Raw genomic sequence first — 16,019 nt, 5'->3', positions numbered from 1 at the left:
GATTCGAATCTAGCTTTCAGTATCCCTGCGCTCGCTATCGATGCGACTATCTTATAAATAAACTCTCTGGGTAGAACTCCAGATACAGATACACTGGACGAGGGAGAATCGGATCTTGAGGGTCTGAAGACTCTGCCTCTATCGGCGTCCTCTGCTGCTACGATATCGTCACTTGGGCGCATTCCTCAGCATAATGTGAGCTTGATTTGCTGGATTCCTTTTGCTCCCTCTTCCCTCTTCTTCTCTTCTTTAGCTTTCCTCCTTTTCATTTCCCCTCCTCCGCCTCTTCAACCATCATTTGCTTCAAATATGCGGCATACACACGCCCCACGAAAGGGCGGGGATCAGTGTAAGCCAAGTAAGGTTTTAACCAGTTCGTCGAAGGGGCTACTAAGAAAAATCCACAACAAAAATTAAGACTTTACAGAAGAAATCGACATGATATAAAAATCGTAACTAAAAAAAACCAAAACACAATATAAAGATGATCGAATTTGTGCCCCCGTGCCAAAACCTCGCTACGCCCCTGAAGACCCGGCCAAAAGCCGAAGACTCAGAATTGGAGAGTCAAGGGGTCGGGGTCGGGTCGTCTTGCCATGGACATAACTTGTTGACTGAAGTCAGGGAAGTAGTGGGGAAGGGGTAGAAATTGGGCGAGACATTCCGGGGAGGCGGGGATTCGATGGGAACAACCCGCACAGCCTTTGATTTCTTTGAGTGTACTTTGCGTTGATGATGTCTGTTATACCCTGTTTGGGATACAACGCGAAGAATTAAAAAAGGTTTCTAGGTTTCAAAAAATGTACCTTTTGAAATTTGACTATTGACAAACGCATGGTGTAAGGAAATTGGAGCAAAGGTAGTTGGGCTGTTTGTCACCCACCGGATCAGCCTGACTACAAGAGATCTAGAGTACTTCCATCTTCGACTTGAAGCCCAAGCTTTTCATTCTTGTTTTTATTTTTTTGTTTTGTGGCCGTTCGTTATTCTTTCGTCTTTGGTCGGTCGCTTGGTCGTCGCTGGTTCTCTAAGACCGGTTGTTGTTGTTGCTGTAAGCTGCCTTTTGGGAACTACGTTCTTGGTCAATATCGTGTAGATATACGTTCTATATCTGTGCTTGTGTGTGTGTGCGCGGTTTTGAGCCTGGTCGAGGCCGAAGTTTCGAGTGAGGAGAGTGAAAAAATAAAAAAAGAACGGCCAAAAATGTTTTATGCAATTCCTTGAAGTCGATTTCAGTCTCCAGTCTCCCGGTCCAGAGAATCGCTTTTGCGGAATTGGCGCGCATTTCTGGCCTTTTTTTTGGCAAAGTGATCTTTCAGCCAAGAGCAGCTGCCATTGATCCTCTTTCTATTCAAAATTCCTCGGGCTCTTTGCGGTATTGGGCAGAGCCAAAGTCGCTGGCGATGATGATATGGCGAGGAGGCCAGGAATTTATTGAATAAGTTGGCATATGACGCGGGTACCAACCCACTGATGTTGATGTGGATGTGGTGTGTGTTGCTGTTTCTGGCGTGTTTTCGCTACGCTTCACTGCCAGTCGATGGCTCGTCGATATCGCCGATTGTCGCATACCCCCTACCATTTCTGTTAAAAACCCTCTCCCTGTCATAGTCTGGATGAGTAAATGGCATAGCAATGGACCGGGCTTATTTGTTGGGCATCAAAATGTAAAAATTACTAAGCAATCTTGAAAATGTTCTACCCTCTTCAAGCACTTTTAAAGTGAATGCAAGCCCCACTCAACACCCAGCACTGAACACCTTATCACTCGCGATCGAGAGTATCGTAAGCTTCGATGAGTTGACGATTAGGTTTCCGCTTCGATTCGCTGTTCGATTCGATTTGCTTTGTTTTCAATTCATTTTATTATGGTCAAATATTTCTGCTGGCCACGATAATGGTAATGGGCCGCCCCCCTTTCACAACTTCGTGCTCAGACCATCATCGAAAAATGTATCCCAGGTATTTTTATTACATTTGTTACACTAACTCACTTCCTATTTGAATCGCTGGTACGGCGAGTAGCTCTCTTTTTTGTCGAGGAATTTAAATAAGTTTTTAGGGTGGTGAGTCGCAAAAGGAGTGGGAGGGGGTGCATAGGGCAGGGTCACCTTAATGGGAGAGCGAGAGTTTCAACTCCGACCTTTGGCTGGCCGAATGTGTGTAGTGTTGGGAATGTCGTGCACTTGGAGAAATATTTAAATTGAAGCCTGGACTACTGCTATTATCTTAAATACCTAAAAGGCAGAACCATAACTTACTTTTTGGTCAAGTGTACATGCTCGCCAAGTCGGAGTCAAATCGAATCCGAAGAGTCTAATCTGCTTACCCTACTTTCACTCCATTTCCAGTCGGCATCGCATCGCGGCTCTTTGGCATCTCATTCGATTCGATTCAATTTATTCGAACCGAACTTTTCTCTCTCTTCTCTCGGTTTTAGCTGGCGAGCGGCAATCCGACTAAACTGCAATGAAATTTCAGGCTGCCAATCGATTTTGCCGCTGCTGCAGCTTGGGATTTGCCTTTTTTGGGCCTTGGAATGCGGCATGTTGCTGCTGTGTTGCTGTAGCTGTTGCTGTTGCTGTTGTGTTGTGTTGCTGCTGGTCCTGCTGAGCCCCCGGCTGCAACGTCGCGGCAGAGCAGCTACAGCAACCTCCAACGGGAGCAGCAACAATGTGTTCTAAATAAATTCCGGCGAATTGAAATTCAGGGAGCAGGGAGTCGAGAAGGGGTGGCAGATGTATCTTAAAGATACAAATTCTGTACGCTGCACGCAACGTGATTGCAATCTTTAGCATCGTCATCATCATCAGCAGCAGCAACAACATACAGGATATACTCGACCGATCTGCGCTTGAAGGAGCCCTATTGGCGTTGAGTAATATTTCATTTTATAGTCAATTTAATCAATACGTATACCCTATACTACAAATCCTCCCTGAATACCCTGTAAATACCGGCTAACAGCAAGAGGAAGAGCAACGCAAGGCACGAGTTTCGAGGCTGCCAAGGCCCCAAAGCCCCAAAAAAAGGAAACAAACCACACACACCATAAAGGCAGCCACGCAGCAGAGAACGTCGACGTCGCGCGTGCGTAGTGCGAGCGGATGAATACAGTGAAAAAAAAAGTATTTACTAGGCTGGAAGTCAGATCCAACCCTTAGAGGTTTGATCGAGCATACGTTCTACAGGGCAATCGATCGATTCAGTAATCTTTACACACAAAACGTCATCATTTTCTCGCTGTGCAAATTGTTTGCCTGTTGTTGACTTACCTGTTTTGGCCTTTCCTTTGCTTTTCTTCCTTTAGAGGAGATTTCTTCGCCAGGAACATGGGGGATCTTGAAGGGGGTTATTATGGCCGCTAAAAATCGACGAAATCATCCAAGCTCCGTACAGTAGCTGCTGCCCTGGCTCCGTTTGCCTGGCTGCTCTTTTTTTATGTTTTTAATGAGCTTTTATATGGGCTGCAGGATCGGAAGAACCAGTGGCAAGGGGAAAGGAATGACCCGGGGCAGCCAAGCTGCATCTCCATGTCAGCCGGAGAAGATGATGGTGCTTTTCGCTCTTGCGGTCTACCCACAGCAAGCCTAGACATGGACTTCTCGGCTATCAATGGATTCACGGTAATGTATTTGGTTCCCATGGGCTCGGGAAAGAGAAGGAGCTGGGGGGCTGGTTGCCATATTATTATGGTAACACAGTTTTAGGCAGAAATAGAAATAAACCGCAGGAAAAACACTTGTTCAAACAGAGGCGTGTGAAGTGTGCGGAATGTATGCACATATACAATTTCACACATGACACACATCTCAAAACAATTTACTTAAAATCAAGTTACAGATCTATAGATACTAATGCAGCACGCCAGAATCTGAATTATAGTTCTATATATTTTGAGTCCGTTATATATGTGGCAATGAATGTAGAGTTGAGTCGATCAACTGATCGAAAAATCATTGCATCTGGAACAAAGCCTAAAGAAGTAAAAGAACTTGGCGTATCTCAGATCGTTCAGCTCGTGCGCCAGAAATATTTGAAAAGCTGCGAAAAGGGGAGTCCCGAGTGGGGGGAGGTGAAATGGAGTATGTGGAGACCGGCGAAATACCTTTCTCGACTCAGTTCCCGACTCACAGCTCAATCTGCAGCTGTCAGGTGTGGCCGGCTAATTGAGAGTCGCGTTACGAGATCATCTTGACACTTTGGAGGCACCTGCCGCCGGACGAGGCGAATCCGGCAATGATTAACTAGTCACTCCGACTGAGGGGCAGGTGAGTTTTGAGCAGTGCTGCAATTCGCTGGCATGTCTGTGATAAAAATGAAAAGTAAAAAGCCCGTCAAGTGCTCGCAAACGCTGACGCATTTCGACCCAAAGGCTGATAAGCCCAGTCAACGCGAATGCGAATTCAATGCCAACAAGAAAACGAAACTCTCCTCGAAAACGGAAACGGGCAAATACAAGATACAGATACAGATACAGATAGAGATAGAGATACACGTAGATGTGTAGAATCAGATAGACATGTACACGACAACAAAATGTGGCTGGACTCGCATTTAAAGTTAGAAAACAAACAAGTTCTCTGTCGAGTAGAAACATTTCTTGTACACTGAAGTATGAATGACCAAGGTTCTTAAGATCCTCAGTTATCAGTCTAATTTGCACCTTCAGCTTTGCATCCGTTTTGAGGTCGAATTCTTTTCAAAACCACATCTATAATTCATGAAATTTATTGTTTTTCCGAGTGTGTGAACCGTATGTTTATCGTTTTTGGCACAACTGGAAGCTCAAGAGCGTTATTCAAATTTCGATTAGCATCTTGGTCCCCGAACCGTGGGATCTGTAATCCCCAACTAAGTAGAACGGCCGCTTCTAGGCTGATAAATATTTGGCTTTTGCATGCCAGCGCGATGAGTTCAACGTCGTCGGACGTTGCTAGTTAATTTTCAAACATTTATCAACAAATATTTGGCGCTTATCATTTGTTCTAGTCAAATAAGGGGGCGGGTGGGGCTTAGTGGGTGGTGTGGCAGAACACTCCCATTCCCCGCCAGAAGCAACGTTTTCAGCTCCAGCATCAGCATCAGCAGGTTTGCTGACCCGAACACCTGACAAATGACACAATGATTTCACAAACTTCTCCATTTGGTGCTGCTGGATTTTTCACAACATTTGTCGAAGATTTTCTGCTGAGTCCGCTAACTAAAATTGTTATAATGGGAAGCATATAAGGTGGACGCTTTAAAGTACTTCAAAAGATAAATCACTGGGTTTAAGTCAATTAGCATTACAAACTGAATGGTTGCAATTGTTTTATTTTCGAGCTCTGCAAGTGACATTAGGTTTTATAGCTTGTAATGCACATCCATGAATTGCAGATTGGTGGTTACCTCCGCAGCATCGGGCATCACATCCTTGGCTGCATTCAGGTAGGACTTGGCCCCCAAAATGTCTCCAGACTGAGCAGCCAACACAGCCAGGTTATTAAGTGCGGCTCCATTCTGGGCATCTGATGTGAGGCATAGTTGGAGACATCTTTTGGCTAAGTTGAAGTCACCAGAAGTCTGTCGGAAAGTATTTCAATAATGTATACATTAAATATACATTAAACCCCACTTACCACCGCCACAAAACTGAGATTATACCAAATGTCTGCTTTTTGGCCGGGTTGGGTAGCCGTGGCCAAAGCTCGTTGGAAACAAGGCAGAACCAAGTCGATTTGCCCGCCATATAGACAACACAGCGCTATATTGCAGTAGAGCTCAGGAGACTGGGCTCCCAAGGACAAAATCCTCCGGTAGTACATCAACTATGGTAAAGCGGTCTTTTCAATTCAATATGCACTCCTTATTAATTGGGTCATAATATTACCCCCATTTCCGGATTGTTGTCGTAAAAGTAGCCCACAGCAATGCTGGCGAGAGATTCCACATTAATTGGATGCAGTTTGGCCACCAGTCTGTAGAGCTGCAGTGCGTCCTCCTGTTGTTCCATGACCTGGTGGATTCTCGCCTGCTCCAGTCGGTAGGTGACGTCAAAGGGTCGCGAGTCCACCACTTCGCCGATCACGAGCAAAGCTCGCTCGGGTTGCTTTATTCTTTGGTATACTCTGGAGAGGAGTAGATAAGTGTCCGGATGGGGAAAGCTGGCCAGGGATTGCTGCAGAAATGGCTCCGCTCTTCGTGGATAATGCAGGGCAAGAAGACATCGGCCCATCTGCTGTTGCCACCACCAGGACAGTGTGCATCCAGTGGAACCACTGGGCTTCTGGCGCTCAACTTCCAGAACCGCTTGACAAAGGGAGTGGGCTTTTTGCACATCCGCTTCGTGGTAGTAGAGGAACTGAAACAAGGCTTTCACAAGCGTTTCCCGTTCGGCGTATATGGTGGGATTCAGACGGGACGCCTGGTACAGTTTCGAAGTGGCATCACCTACATTAAAAGCCGCTGCCGAGGTGGCTCGAATCCTGGAGGCGGTTCCGCAACGAGATCCCAGCGAGGATCCCGGTCGACTGAGACTTGTGCCAGGTCGAGCCACTGCCGCCGATCCTGGCCGGGAACTATTTAAGCGGCCATCACTGGAGTGGGCCACTCCGGAACCCCTGCTCCGCGCCTGCTGCGCCCTCTGATTGGTAAGGGGGCGTGGCTGGAAAGCGGTCTTTATACTGCTTCCCGGTCGAGCAGCAGTGGCTATACGCTCAAACTCCACTTCCTCGGTGGCTGCCAGCAATGGCAAATTATTAAACAATTAATGAGTGAGACCAAAAAAATGTCACTTGCTTACCCTCATTCCCGCCATCGTCCTCGTCCAGGTCGTCCACGTATACGCGCTGCGTAAGGGCGCGCATCTTTAATTGCCACACGCCCTCCATCAGCCAAGTGGGCATCATGATGGACGGCCCAGAGTCAACTGCCCCGGCTCCACCTCCAGCTGCTCCTCTTGGCCTAGGGCCAATGCGTTGCAAATTGCTACCGAATCTGCTGTGCTCCGCCTGCTGCTGCTGGTGCTGCTCCTCCTCCTCCACCTCCTTGGTGGTGAACAGTTGGACATGGCCATCGTGACCGGCCTGCAGGAGTGCGTTGCACAGCTCCGCACACCTCTCGTAGGAGCGTCGACGGTAGAGGGACACCGCCCTGAAGTAGTCCAGCTCCAGAGTCGCCAGCATCGCTGATGCCATCGATTCGCGTCCTTTGTCTTTAGTTGTCACACTCGGAAAAAACTCTACACAGATGTTGAGAATTCCGCATAGAACGAGTAAATTTGATAAGGTTAGTCAGAAAGAAATCATATTTTGGAAATCATATTCATATTCATATTCATATAATAAATAAATATTTAGATTCTCAAAAATCTTATAATTTCGTTCAGTATATTGTGTATCTGTGTCCGATTCAAGTGTTTGAATTCCTCGGCTGGGTTCCTTTTTTCGGGCTCTTCTGCTGCGCTTCGATTGCTGGAATTTTAAAACCGGATGCGTGTCATTCCTCTGCCCCTCCAAGCCCGAAAATCCAGGGGCATCAGGAATGCGGCTGCTGCTTCCTGCGGTCCATCTCCCCTTCTCCGCTCCTCTGGACTCCTCCGAGCTCGAATCTGGTCTCAGTTCTTGGCTCGTCTCCATGCCATCTAATTTTTCTATGCCCATAATTTGTACTTCCCGCCTACCTCTTTTCCACGGGACTTAATTTGTAGATTCCTCCGCTGCTGCGGTTTCTGGTATCGACTGACTGGCCTCTCTCAGGTATAGGTGTATACTCGCCATATGGAAAGGGTCTTCCGGTATGGCTCGAATTGGTTAGGTTCGGGGTACGAGTCGATTACCATGGATACCTGGTCGGCCAAAACATTAATTACTTGGCAGTGCGCCTGTTCCTGTCACTGGGGAGTCACCCTGTTGTGACATCCTGACTATACCACCCTGTGAATCTACCTAAACTTCTAATGTTAATTTGAGCACGAATCATTAATGGTTTTCCTTGGTTAATATTTCCAACTTTTCCTTGACTCGTCTTCCGGGAAGGCATCTGCACCTGCATCTCCTTTTGCTTATGGGAAATCTGCTTTTTGGGATGTCTAGGTCTTAATCTAGATATTAACTTCTTTCTCATAGATTAGGCTGTGCTCACGTATAATTTTATTAATTAAAGCCACATAAAGATGCATTGGAACAGAGTTTTATATTTTTACTGGTCTATCATTGATGTAAGTGACAACATGATTATGGAAAACCAAACATTAATGGGTTTCTGGAACACACTCATTTCTATGATATTTTATTATTTAGGGTCTCTGCAGCCAATCGTAGATGGGGTCCAAGCCCACTTTGGTGACGGCGCTGGCCTCCACGATGGTCACCTGCTGGCAGATCTGCTTTTGCAACTTCTGCATCTGCAGCATGAGCAGAGCCTCGTTTCGCATCTGGCGGTAGGAGTAATCCATTTTGGCCAGCACCAACAGGATCTTAGTATTGTGCCTGCGACGAATTTAACTAGTGCATGAGCTTTCAGTTCATTTCCACTTTACTTACTGCAGACGCGGCTCGGTGAGGATTGAATAGAAAAGAACGCCGGCGGCTGAAATCTGACACAAATTAGAGGTGTCCACCACGTAAATCAGCTTCTTGACGTCCTCGAAATACTGCCTCCACAAGGGGGCCATACTCCCTCCAATTTCCAGGATCTGTATGGATTTGGGCAGATTTTTACCGCCATGAGGAATGTTAGCTGGGGCTTCTGCGGGAGGGGGCTTATTTTTATCCCCATTTGGCGATTTTGTTGGAAAATGGATTCGGTAAATCCCAGTGCCAATGGTGGGCATGGAAAACGTGGTCTCGTCGATGGTTTCCGGATCCTGTAAAGCTTTTAAAAGGTGCGTTTTGCCCGCTCTTTTGGGGCCCAAGCAAATGCAGGTGGACATTTCTGCTTTTACTTGGATTTTATTTATGGATCTAGCAAAGGTAGCCTTGGTTACCAAAGTTTATTAATTAATTAATTAAATCACAATCGGAATAGTTAGGCAACACTTACATGTTTTTATTTCTATTTTATTTTATATTTCAAATGTTTACAAATGGTTAAAAATTTAAATTCAATCGCGTAATCAAAATCTTGTGTCAGTAGTTCAAATTTTTTCTGCAAGATGGCTCTCTTAGGAAAAGTGCAAAAGTTTGAACTGCGTGCTCACGAAATTCGAAACCATTCGGCCACACTTCAAATGAGCACATCAATGCATAATAACTATCGATAAGATATCGATGTATTTTTCATCGCTTTTTCATGCTGTCTCATCGTAAACAATATTAACATTGATAAGCGCTTTTACAATTGCTCAAAAAAATGAACCACACAGCAGACAAACCTCGACAAATCGGATTCGACAGGCAGTTTTCAGCGGACGTGAATGGCGTCCCCACGGAGATAGTGTTCCACTGCTTCGCCAAGAAGTGGTTTTTAGTCATAACGCAGCTCGGCAAGATTCCCGGCATCTACAACGTGCACTTCGATGTCAAAAAGGACGAAAGGGTGGTTCCCTATCTGCACGGACCAGTGGACAATCCGGAGTTCCACGTATCGGTGCCCATCACGATGAACTGCTGCTTGGGCTTGGACACTGACGAGACCCGCAGCGCCATCCAGTTTCTGGTCAACAGAACCGGACTCCACAAGTGCCCGACGGAGTTCGTGGTGGGCTTGGGTCTCAAGCAAATCGACGGACCCAATCTTCGTGCCCTAGCAAAGATCCTCGAGGAGGCGTTATTCTAGTCTACGTTCGTTATATACAATAAATATTAGCTGTATGACAGCTTTTGTAAAAAAAAACCTTGAACACTTTAATCGGAGCCTTCAAACCCGACTGACCAAATTATTGGCCTATTCTACTGCAACCTCTTTCCTGTGCTTAATTAACTAAAATGTAATCTACTCAAAAAAGGCAGTGGAATACCAATAACGCAGTAAGCCAAAATAATTATGCACCGTTGTGAAAAGGAGAGTCTCGATAATTTTTTAGCAAACGTCTTCTATATTTCCTCACATTTGTACATTAAAACGTGTACGCATGTCGGGAAACACGGGCACACGTCCACCTCTCGAGGATTACAGCACAAACACAACGGATGTCCGGTTGTCGAGAAGTTCTAGAGGACTTAGTCGAACAGACCGAAGCCCATGTCGTCGTCAGACTGGTCGGACTCCTCCTCCTTCTTCTTCTCCTCCTTCTTGGACTCGGCGGCTGGAGCAGCGGCGGCGGCAGCGGGGGCAGCACCACCGGCGGGGGCGGCACCAACTCCGGATCCGATGTTGGTGATCAGGTCCTTGACGTTGATGCCCTCCAGGGCCTTGGCGAACAGACCGGGCCAGTAGGGCTCCACCTCGACGTTGGCGGCCTTCAGGATGGTGTTGATCTTCTCACCCTGGTGAATCCAAAAAATAAGATCAGCACATGTTGCGGCAGTGCGAAAGATACCGTAAGACCCGCAAATTGTCCAATACTTCCGGCCGATGGCCGCGGCTTTGGAGGATTTGCTGCGTCCCCGATTGCAAAATCAAAATCGAAAAACTTACGGTGACGGCGACATCGTCATCGACGAGGATGAGGGAGGCGTAGACGCAGGCGAGCTCGGCTTTGGTGGACATGTCGAAGTGCTGTGGCTAATCACTGATTGTGCAAGTTGCCAAAAATTAATTGTTTATAACAAATGGCCTTAGCTCGGGACGAGAACAAGCACGCTGGTCAAAATCCTAAACCGGAAAGAGCAGTTGATATGTAGTGTGACCAGGCCGATAACGAAAAAAAATACCAAGCGTTAATGAAAATTTGCATTATATTGTCAGGAAATACTATTTAGGAGAAAACTCGTTCTTACTTCCAAGTTCATCTCTTATTTAAACTAGTTTATTCTTAAGCTTTTTAAACAGTTGCCCTAACACCGTTCTTGGTTCTATGTTTTTCTCTCTGTTTTAATAAAAGACATTTCCGTAATGGTATTGAGAATACTGAAAAAAAGACATTTTGGTATAATGACGAAAGAGTCACACTGAAACATTATGTACACAATTAGTGTGCCCATAGCATTGCTTAAACGTAAACAATAAAAAGCGCGCGAAAATGTCGGACCAAGAAGATTTAGTTGTAAAAAAAGAAAACAAATCTATAGAAAGTATTGATGAGAACGACGAAGATCCCGATGATGTAGATTTTAAGGATAGCGGAAAAATAGGCTCCTTGAAGGCCCTGGGTCCATTTATAGCCAGCAAGGAGAACAGCCGCAACACAGTTTACCTCAGCGATGTTCCGGATATCTGCAAGGATAAGCCGTGCATGCTGGGCGTGGACGAAGCAGGGCGTGGTCCCGTCCTGGGACCTATGGTATATGGGATCTCCTACTGTCCACTGGAAAGAAACAAGGCTTTAGAGGACCTGGGATGCGCCGATTCCAAACAACTAACCGAGGGGAAACGTGATATTATATTTAACGATATCAACACCAAGGAATATGCGACCAGTTGCGTTGGCTGGGCCGTGGAGATCATATCGCCGAACACGATCAGCACCAGCATGTACCGGCGGTCGAAGTGCTCCCTGAACGAAGTTTCCATGGACTCGGCCATGGGCCTAATCCAACAGGCGATCGATGCGGGCGTCAATATTGCCGAGGTTTATGTGGACACGGTGGGTCCCCCGGAGAAGTACCAGGAGAAGTTGCTCAAACGTTTCCCCAACTTTAAAATAACCGTGGCGAAAAAGGCTGACTCCACCTATCCAATAGTCTCTGCTGCTAGTATTTGCGCCAAAGTCACCCGTGATCATGCCCTCAAGGTGTGGAGCTTCCCTGAGGGATTGGTCATTAAGGATAACGAGTTCGGCAGTGGATATCCGGGAGATCCGGTCACAAGGAGATTTCTGACCGAGTACATTGATCTAGTGTTTGGATTTCCACGACTTGTGCGCTTCAGTTGGTCCACCGCGGAAAACGCACTGGCGGACAAGGCCTATGACATGGAGTTCGACGAGCCGGATTCTGAGAAGCCCAAGTACGCCGGCACCAAGCTCACAAAGTTCTTTAAGGGCACAACAAAATCCGGCGAAGTAATTCGCGAGGAGTGCCGATTCTTTAAGCAACGCCATCTGGAAAACGTAATGGAGTTTTAGCAACAAATAAGAATAAAATTAAGGTCAGGAGTATCTATATTTACAAAGAATAAAGTTTAATTTAAGTAATTTAGTATTAAGTTTTAAAATGGCAAAATACAAACAAAAAATCCCAGGCCCAAAACGAAAACAGCTTAGTTTTTATCTTTAATGTATTTTTGCTGATGTTCTTGTGTTTCCGCCAATCTCGTGTTCTTAATAATTACGTTCGATTACAGACTACGTGGGACTGCAGTTACACTGTTCTGAATGTATGCGTGAATCGGTCTGATCTGATCTCGTGGCATCCCTTTTTGGAGGACAACTGTGCGATTGCTGGGGATAGGAGCGGGTTGGCTGGCATCTTTGATCGATACAATAACAAAATGCAAAGTTATACTAAACGATTTTTGTATAAAAAGGGACGACCTTAGAAACATGGAGCTTATGATTAAGATTAAAATGAGAAGAGTCGCATCCCGCTGATCTGAAGAGAACTACAACCATGTTGAAGCCCCTAAAATCCCAGGCGCATATCGATATTTTGTGACTCGAAACTAAGCGTACGAAATAGACGTGGACAATAGCGGGAGGATCTCATCTCAAAAGGTGTACCTTAAACAACTAATTAGAATTTAAAGCAATTACAAATACGATTGCAGGGCGGGATAACTAAGAAAGGAGTTACCTAAGGTCCGGGCTCCAGATCCAATTCGATTTATGTTGGTAGAATTGAAACTGATATTTCACTTCTTTAAAAAATATAGTAAAATGCAATTTTTGAATCAAAAGTAAAAACTTCTCTTTCCATATGAAAGTGAAAAACTACTGATTTCATTTTTACCAAATAATGAGTTGGAAAAAAGAGTCTTGACTATTTTAAGCGTTGGCTTAATACACGAAATCCAGTTGTGGCTGCTCCGGCAATCAGAACTTTCGCAGGTCCAACACGAAAACGCTACCATCGGAGGCACTGGCACCTACTTTAGTGCCCTTGGAGTTCCAGCAGACCTCAAAGATTCCGCCCGTGCCCTTGTAACTGTGCACCAGGTGTCCCGTTTGCGTGCTCCAAATGTGTACGCACTTGTCGAAGCTGCCGGAGGCCAAATGCTTTCCATCCGGACTGAAGGCCACCGAGTAGACTGGCTCCGTGTGTTTGGTGAGCGTGTGGATGCAGCTGCCCCTCTCCACGTCCCAAAGTCTTACCGTGGAATCGAACGAAGCGGATGCGAGGATCAGGTTTGTATTTGGATTGTTGGTTCCCGGCCCCGTAGGCGACCATTTTATCGTATAGATCTCCTTTGAGTGAGCCTGCAGATCGTGGCAGCAGCGATCTCGGTTCATGCTCCAGATCTTGAGGGTCATGTCATCAGAGCAGGACGCCAGCAGTTGGCCCTGCGGACACCACTTGATTGCATTCACCTCGTTTGTGTGTCCTTTAAAGGTCTTGATGGGTTCATTTACACCCAACCGGCACACATGTATCCGCTGATCCGTACTGCAAGATGCAAAGGCCTGGTTTGTCTGCCAGTCCACATCCAAGGCTGGAGCACTGTGAAAGGCAAATTGCTGGGTGCATTGGCCCGTGGATGCGTCCCAGATGATCGTCGTCTTGTCCACGCCAGCCGAGAGGATGTAGTTTCCACACTTGTTCCACTTCAGAGCAAAGATCGGACCCTTGTGTTGTCCCAAAGTAGATGCAAGTCGACCGTCGGTTTTCCAAATTCGGGCGTAACCATCGTAGCTGCCGGTGGCGAGCAAGGATCCATCACACTGCAAAAACGAGATTATATTAAGAACGGATCAGAAAGCAAACTTCACAAGGATTAACTGCCAAGATCTTCTACTTACATTCCAGTCCAGAGAGGTGACGTCCTTGTTGCTAGGCACCTCAGCGCCGCCTTTCTGGATGCAGTGGCGCAGCACCAGCTGGTTGGAGTTAGTGTTTGCATCGGACATGTCCCATATCCTAGCAGTGCTGTCTCCCGAACCGCTTGCCAGTAAATCCCGGCTGGGATTCCAGGCACAGATAAACACTTCGCTTTCGTGGCCGCGTAATACACGAGCCTTGGATTCTGGTATTTCAATGTTCTCGTCAATGTCCATGGGTACAAGAGCTGCGGGAGTCCCAGCACCTCCGCTGGTAGACGAGGAGATGGTTCCACTGGGAGCAGAGCTTTGAGCATTGGACGAACCAGACTGCACGTTGCTTCCTTGGGCTCCTACGCGAATCGTAACCGCTCCACTGGGCGCCTTGGATCCTGCTGCAGTCGAAGCTCCGCCCGATGCTGCTGCGTCCGGATTGGAGGTTGATACAGTTCCACCAGCGGGCGTCAGCCCGCTTGTAGGTTGTTCTACGCTGCTGGAAGTGCTGCTATTGCCATTTGTGGATGTTGAGGAGGCTGCATCATCGGTACTGGTGGCATTCGCATTGCCTGCATTGCCACTAGATGAGCTTCCCGCTTCATTCGAGTTCTGGGATTTTTTTTGACTTGCCCCAGGTGCTGCCGAATCTCCACCAGCTGGTGTGCTTGTGCTATTAGTTCCTCCAGTACTGGCCTGGTTGCCTCCAGCACCATTGTTTCCGGCGTATGTGCCGCCAGCATTATTTGCTGCATTTCCACTGGAGTCCACCTCGCTGGCCGACTGATCGGTTGGTGTGCTGGTGCCCGTGGTGCTGCCGGCAGTCTTGTTTCCACCTGCTGAGCCCGCCACTCCGGTACCCGGTTCTATTTTTATCTCTGGCTTAGCATTGTTGTTCTGGTTTCCACCGGCAGGGGCAGAAGAATCCACTGCCCCGGGTTTTCCCGGCTCTGTTTTTACAATGGGCTTGAGGGGCTTCACCTCCGGCATGACAGCGTCTATTAGAGAGAGTCCTTCAATGGGTCGCGCCACCTCGCCGTCCTCGCCTACGCTCCACTCCACTTCAGTATAGAGAAGACCCTTTTGCAGGATGGTGAGCAAGGCGGCCGGTGGAACCAATGCGCCATTGATATTACTTTGCGAGATGTGTGACTCAATACCAAACACATAGGCCGAGTGCAGAAAGCCTAGAAAACGAGATTGCATGAGATTACGGCGGGCTCTTATCTTGCCATTAGAGGGTTTTACTCACCCGACTCCTGCAGGTATCGGTAAACCAGAAAGTTCACCTCGTCGCTGGAAAAACTCATGGCGGAACGCGGTTGGCTCCTTCTCCTACTACTAGCTCACTCCAAAATCCACTCCTATCTCCAATGCCAATTATGTTTTTACGGTGTGAAAATCGGAACTGTGCTGCGTAACACATGCGTCTGCATTCGGCACGCTTATCACTTCGGCGCAAGCCACGGTATCCGGAGCTACTCCTGGTATTTAGATCGATCTGGTGGGTCCTGTGTATTCAATTCTGCCAGTTTGCTGCTTGCAGCAAGAGCACTTCACATATTTTTTTCCACAAATAAAACCGAGGAATCGAAAACGCGTTTCTGAAACGCGCAAAAAAATGGCGGAGTAATCTCAAGGTGTGTGCTGCGAGAGGTTGCGCAGCCTTGTATTTTGTGACGTCACAACTTTCGACAACAAATTAATCAATTTGAATCATATTCTTGTGTTGCTCTAAGCTTTACTTTTAAGGATAAAGCAAAAATTAATCAGCCATAAAAATATTTAAAAACATATTTTTTGATAATTATGGCTCTGTACATAATGGAGTCAAATAATTGTTGTTTATTTATAAAATCAACTATAATCTATATCGAAAAGCAGATTAGGCTTCTGCTTGTAGTAACTATAAGCAACTAAACTCTGTAGCCAAAAGCAACTTAGGACTTTTGCTTGGAGTAAAAGGTAAAAGAATTCTTAAAGCGAGTTGTCAGACGGTACCGTCTCTCTTCGTCCATCCCTGTGTACC

At 46.6% G+C, this 16,019-nt stretch overlaps 6 protein-coding genes across 6 annotated transcripts; 2 read left to right on the top strand and 4 right to left on the bottom strand.

Moving 5' to 3' along the window:
- Nucleotides 1–5,288: 5,288 nt before the first annotated feature.
- On the bottom strand, nucleotides 5,289–7,771 carry LOC6617254 (tetratricopeptide repeat protein 8). Its single transcript, XM_002041545.2, has 5 exons — nucleotides 7,664–7,771; nucleotides 6,785–7,222; nucleotides 5,873–6,720; nucleotides 5,622–5,810; nucleotides 5,289–5,565 (listed from the first exon to the last, which is right to left on the bottom strand). Exons 2-5 carry the CDS (start codon nucleotides 7,176–7,178, stop codon nucleotides 5,347–5,349), a joined length of 1,650 nt encoding a protein of 549 aa, XP_002041581.2. The 5' UTR covers nucleotides 7,179–7,222; nucleotides 7,664–7,771; the 3' UTR covers nucleotides 5,289–5,346.
- A 338-nt stretch (nucleotides 7,772–8,109) lies between these two features.
- LOC6617253 (ADP-ribosylation factor-like protein 16) lies at nucleotides 8,110–9,280 on the bottom strand. The gene is made up of 3 exons (XM_002041544.2): nucleotides 9,025–9,280; nucleotides 8,526–8,959; nucleotides 8,110–8,471 (listed from the first exon to the last, which is right to left on the bottom strand). Exons 2-3 carry the CDS (start codon nucleotides 8,912–8,914, stop codon nucleotides 8,279–8,281), a joined length of 582 nt encoding a protein of 193 aa, XP_002041580.1. The 5' UTR covers nucleotides 8,915–8,959; nucleotides 9,025–9,280; the 3' UTR covers nucleotides 8,110–8,278.
- LOC6617252 lies at nucleotides 9,275–9,816 on the top strand. Its single transcript, XM_002041543.2, has one exon. It carries the CDS (start codon nucleotides 9,334–9,336, stop codon nucleotides 9,757–9,759), a length of 426 nt encoding a protein of 141 aa, XP_002041579.1. The 5' UTR covers nucleotides 9,275–9,333; the 3' UTR covers nucleotides 9,760–9,816.
- Nucleotides 9,817–9,995: 179 nt separating this feature from the next.
- LOC6617251 (60S acidic ribosomal protein P1) lies at nucleotides 9,996–10,757 on the bottom strand. The gene is made up of 2 exons (XM_002041542.2): nucleotides 10,561–10,757; nucleotides 9,996–10,409 (listed from the first exon to the last, which is right to left on the bottom strand). The coding sequence occupies exons 1-2, from the start codon at nucleotides 10,630–10,632 to the stop codon at nucleotides 10,143–10,145; spliced, it is 339 nt and encodes a 112-aa protein (XP_002041578.1). The 5' UTR covers nucleotides 10,633–10,757; the 3' UTR covers nucleotides 9,996–10,142.
- A 302-nt stretch (nucleotides 10,758–11,059) lies between these two features.
- Nucleotides 11,060–12,278, top strand: LOC6617250 (ribonuclease H2 subunit A). The gene has a single exon (XM_002041541.2). The coding sequence runs from the start codon at nucleotides 11,105–11,107 to the stop codon at nucleotides 12,146–12,148; it is 1,044 nt and encodes a 347-aa protein (XP_002041577.1). The 5' UTR covers nucleotides 11,060–11,104; the 3' UTR covers nucleotides 12,149–12,278.
- A 4-nt stretch (nucleotides 12,279–12,282) lies between these two features.
- LOC6617249 (F-box-like/WD repeat-containing protein ebi) lies at nucleotides 12,283–15,625 on the bottom strand. Its single transcript, XM_002041540.2, has 3 exons — nucleotides 15,243–15,625; nucleotides 13,979–15,177; nucleotides 12,283–13,900 (listed from the first exon to the last, which is right to left on the bottom strand). The coding sequence occupies exons 1-3, from the start codon at nucleotides 15,298–15,300 to the stop codon at nucleotides 13,055–13,057; spliced, it is 2,103 nt and encodes a 700-aa protein (XP_002041576.1). The 5' UTR covers nucleotides 15,301–15,625; the 3' UTR covers nucleotides 12,283–13,054.
- Nucleotides 15,626–16,019: the final 394 nt, after the last annotated feature.

This window comes from Drosophila sechellia, chromosome 2L (assembly GCF_004382195.2).
Source record: "Drosophila sechellia strain sech25 chromosome 2L, ASM438219v1, whole genome shotgun sequence".
Lineage (NCBI taxonomy): Eukaryota > Metazoa > Arthropoda > Insecta > Diptera > Drosophilidae > Drosophila > Drosophila sechellia.
The sequence above is the reverse complement of the archived record's forward strand: the minus strand, read 5'-3'. Positions and strand labels throughout refer to the sequence as shown.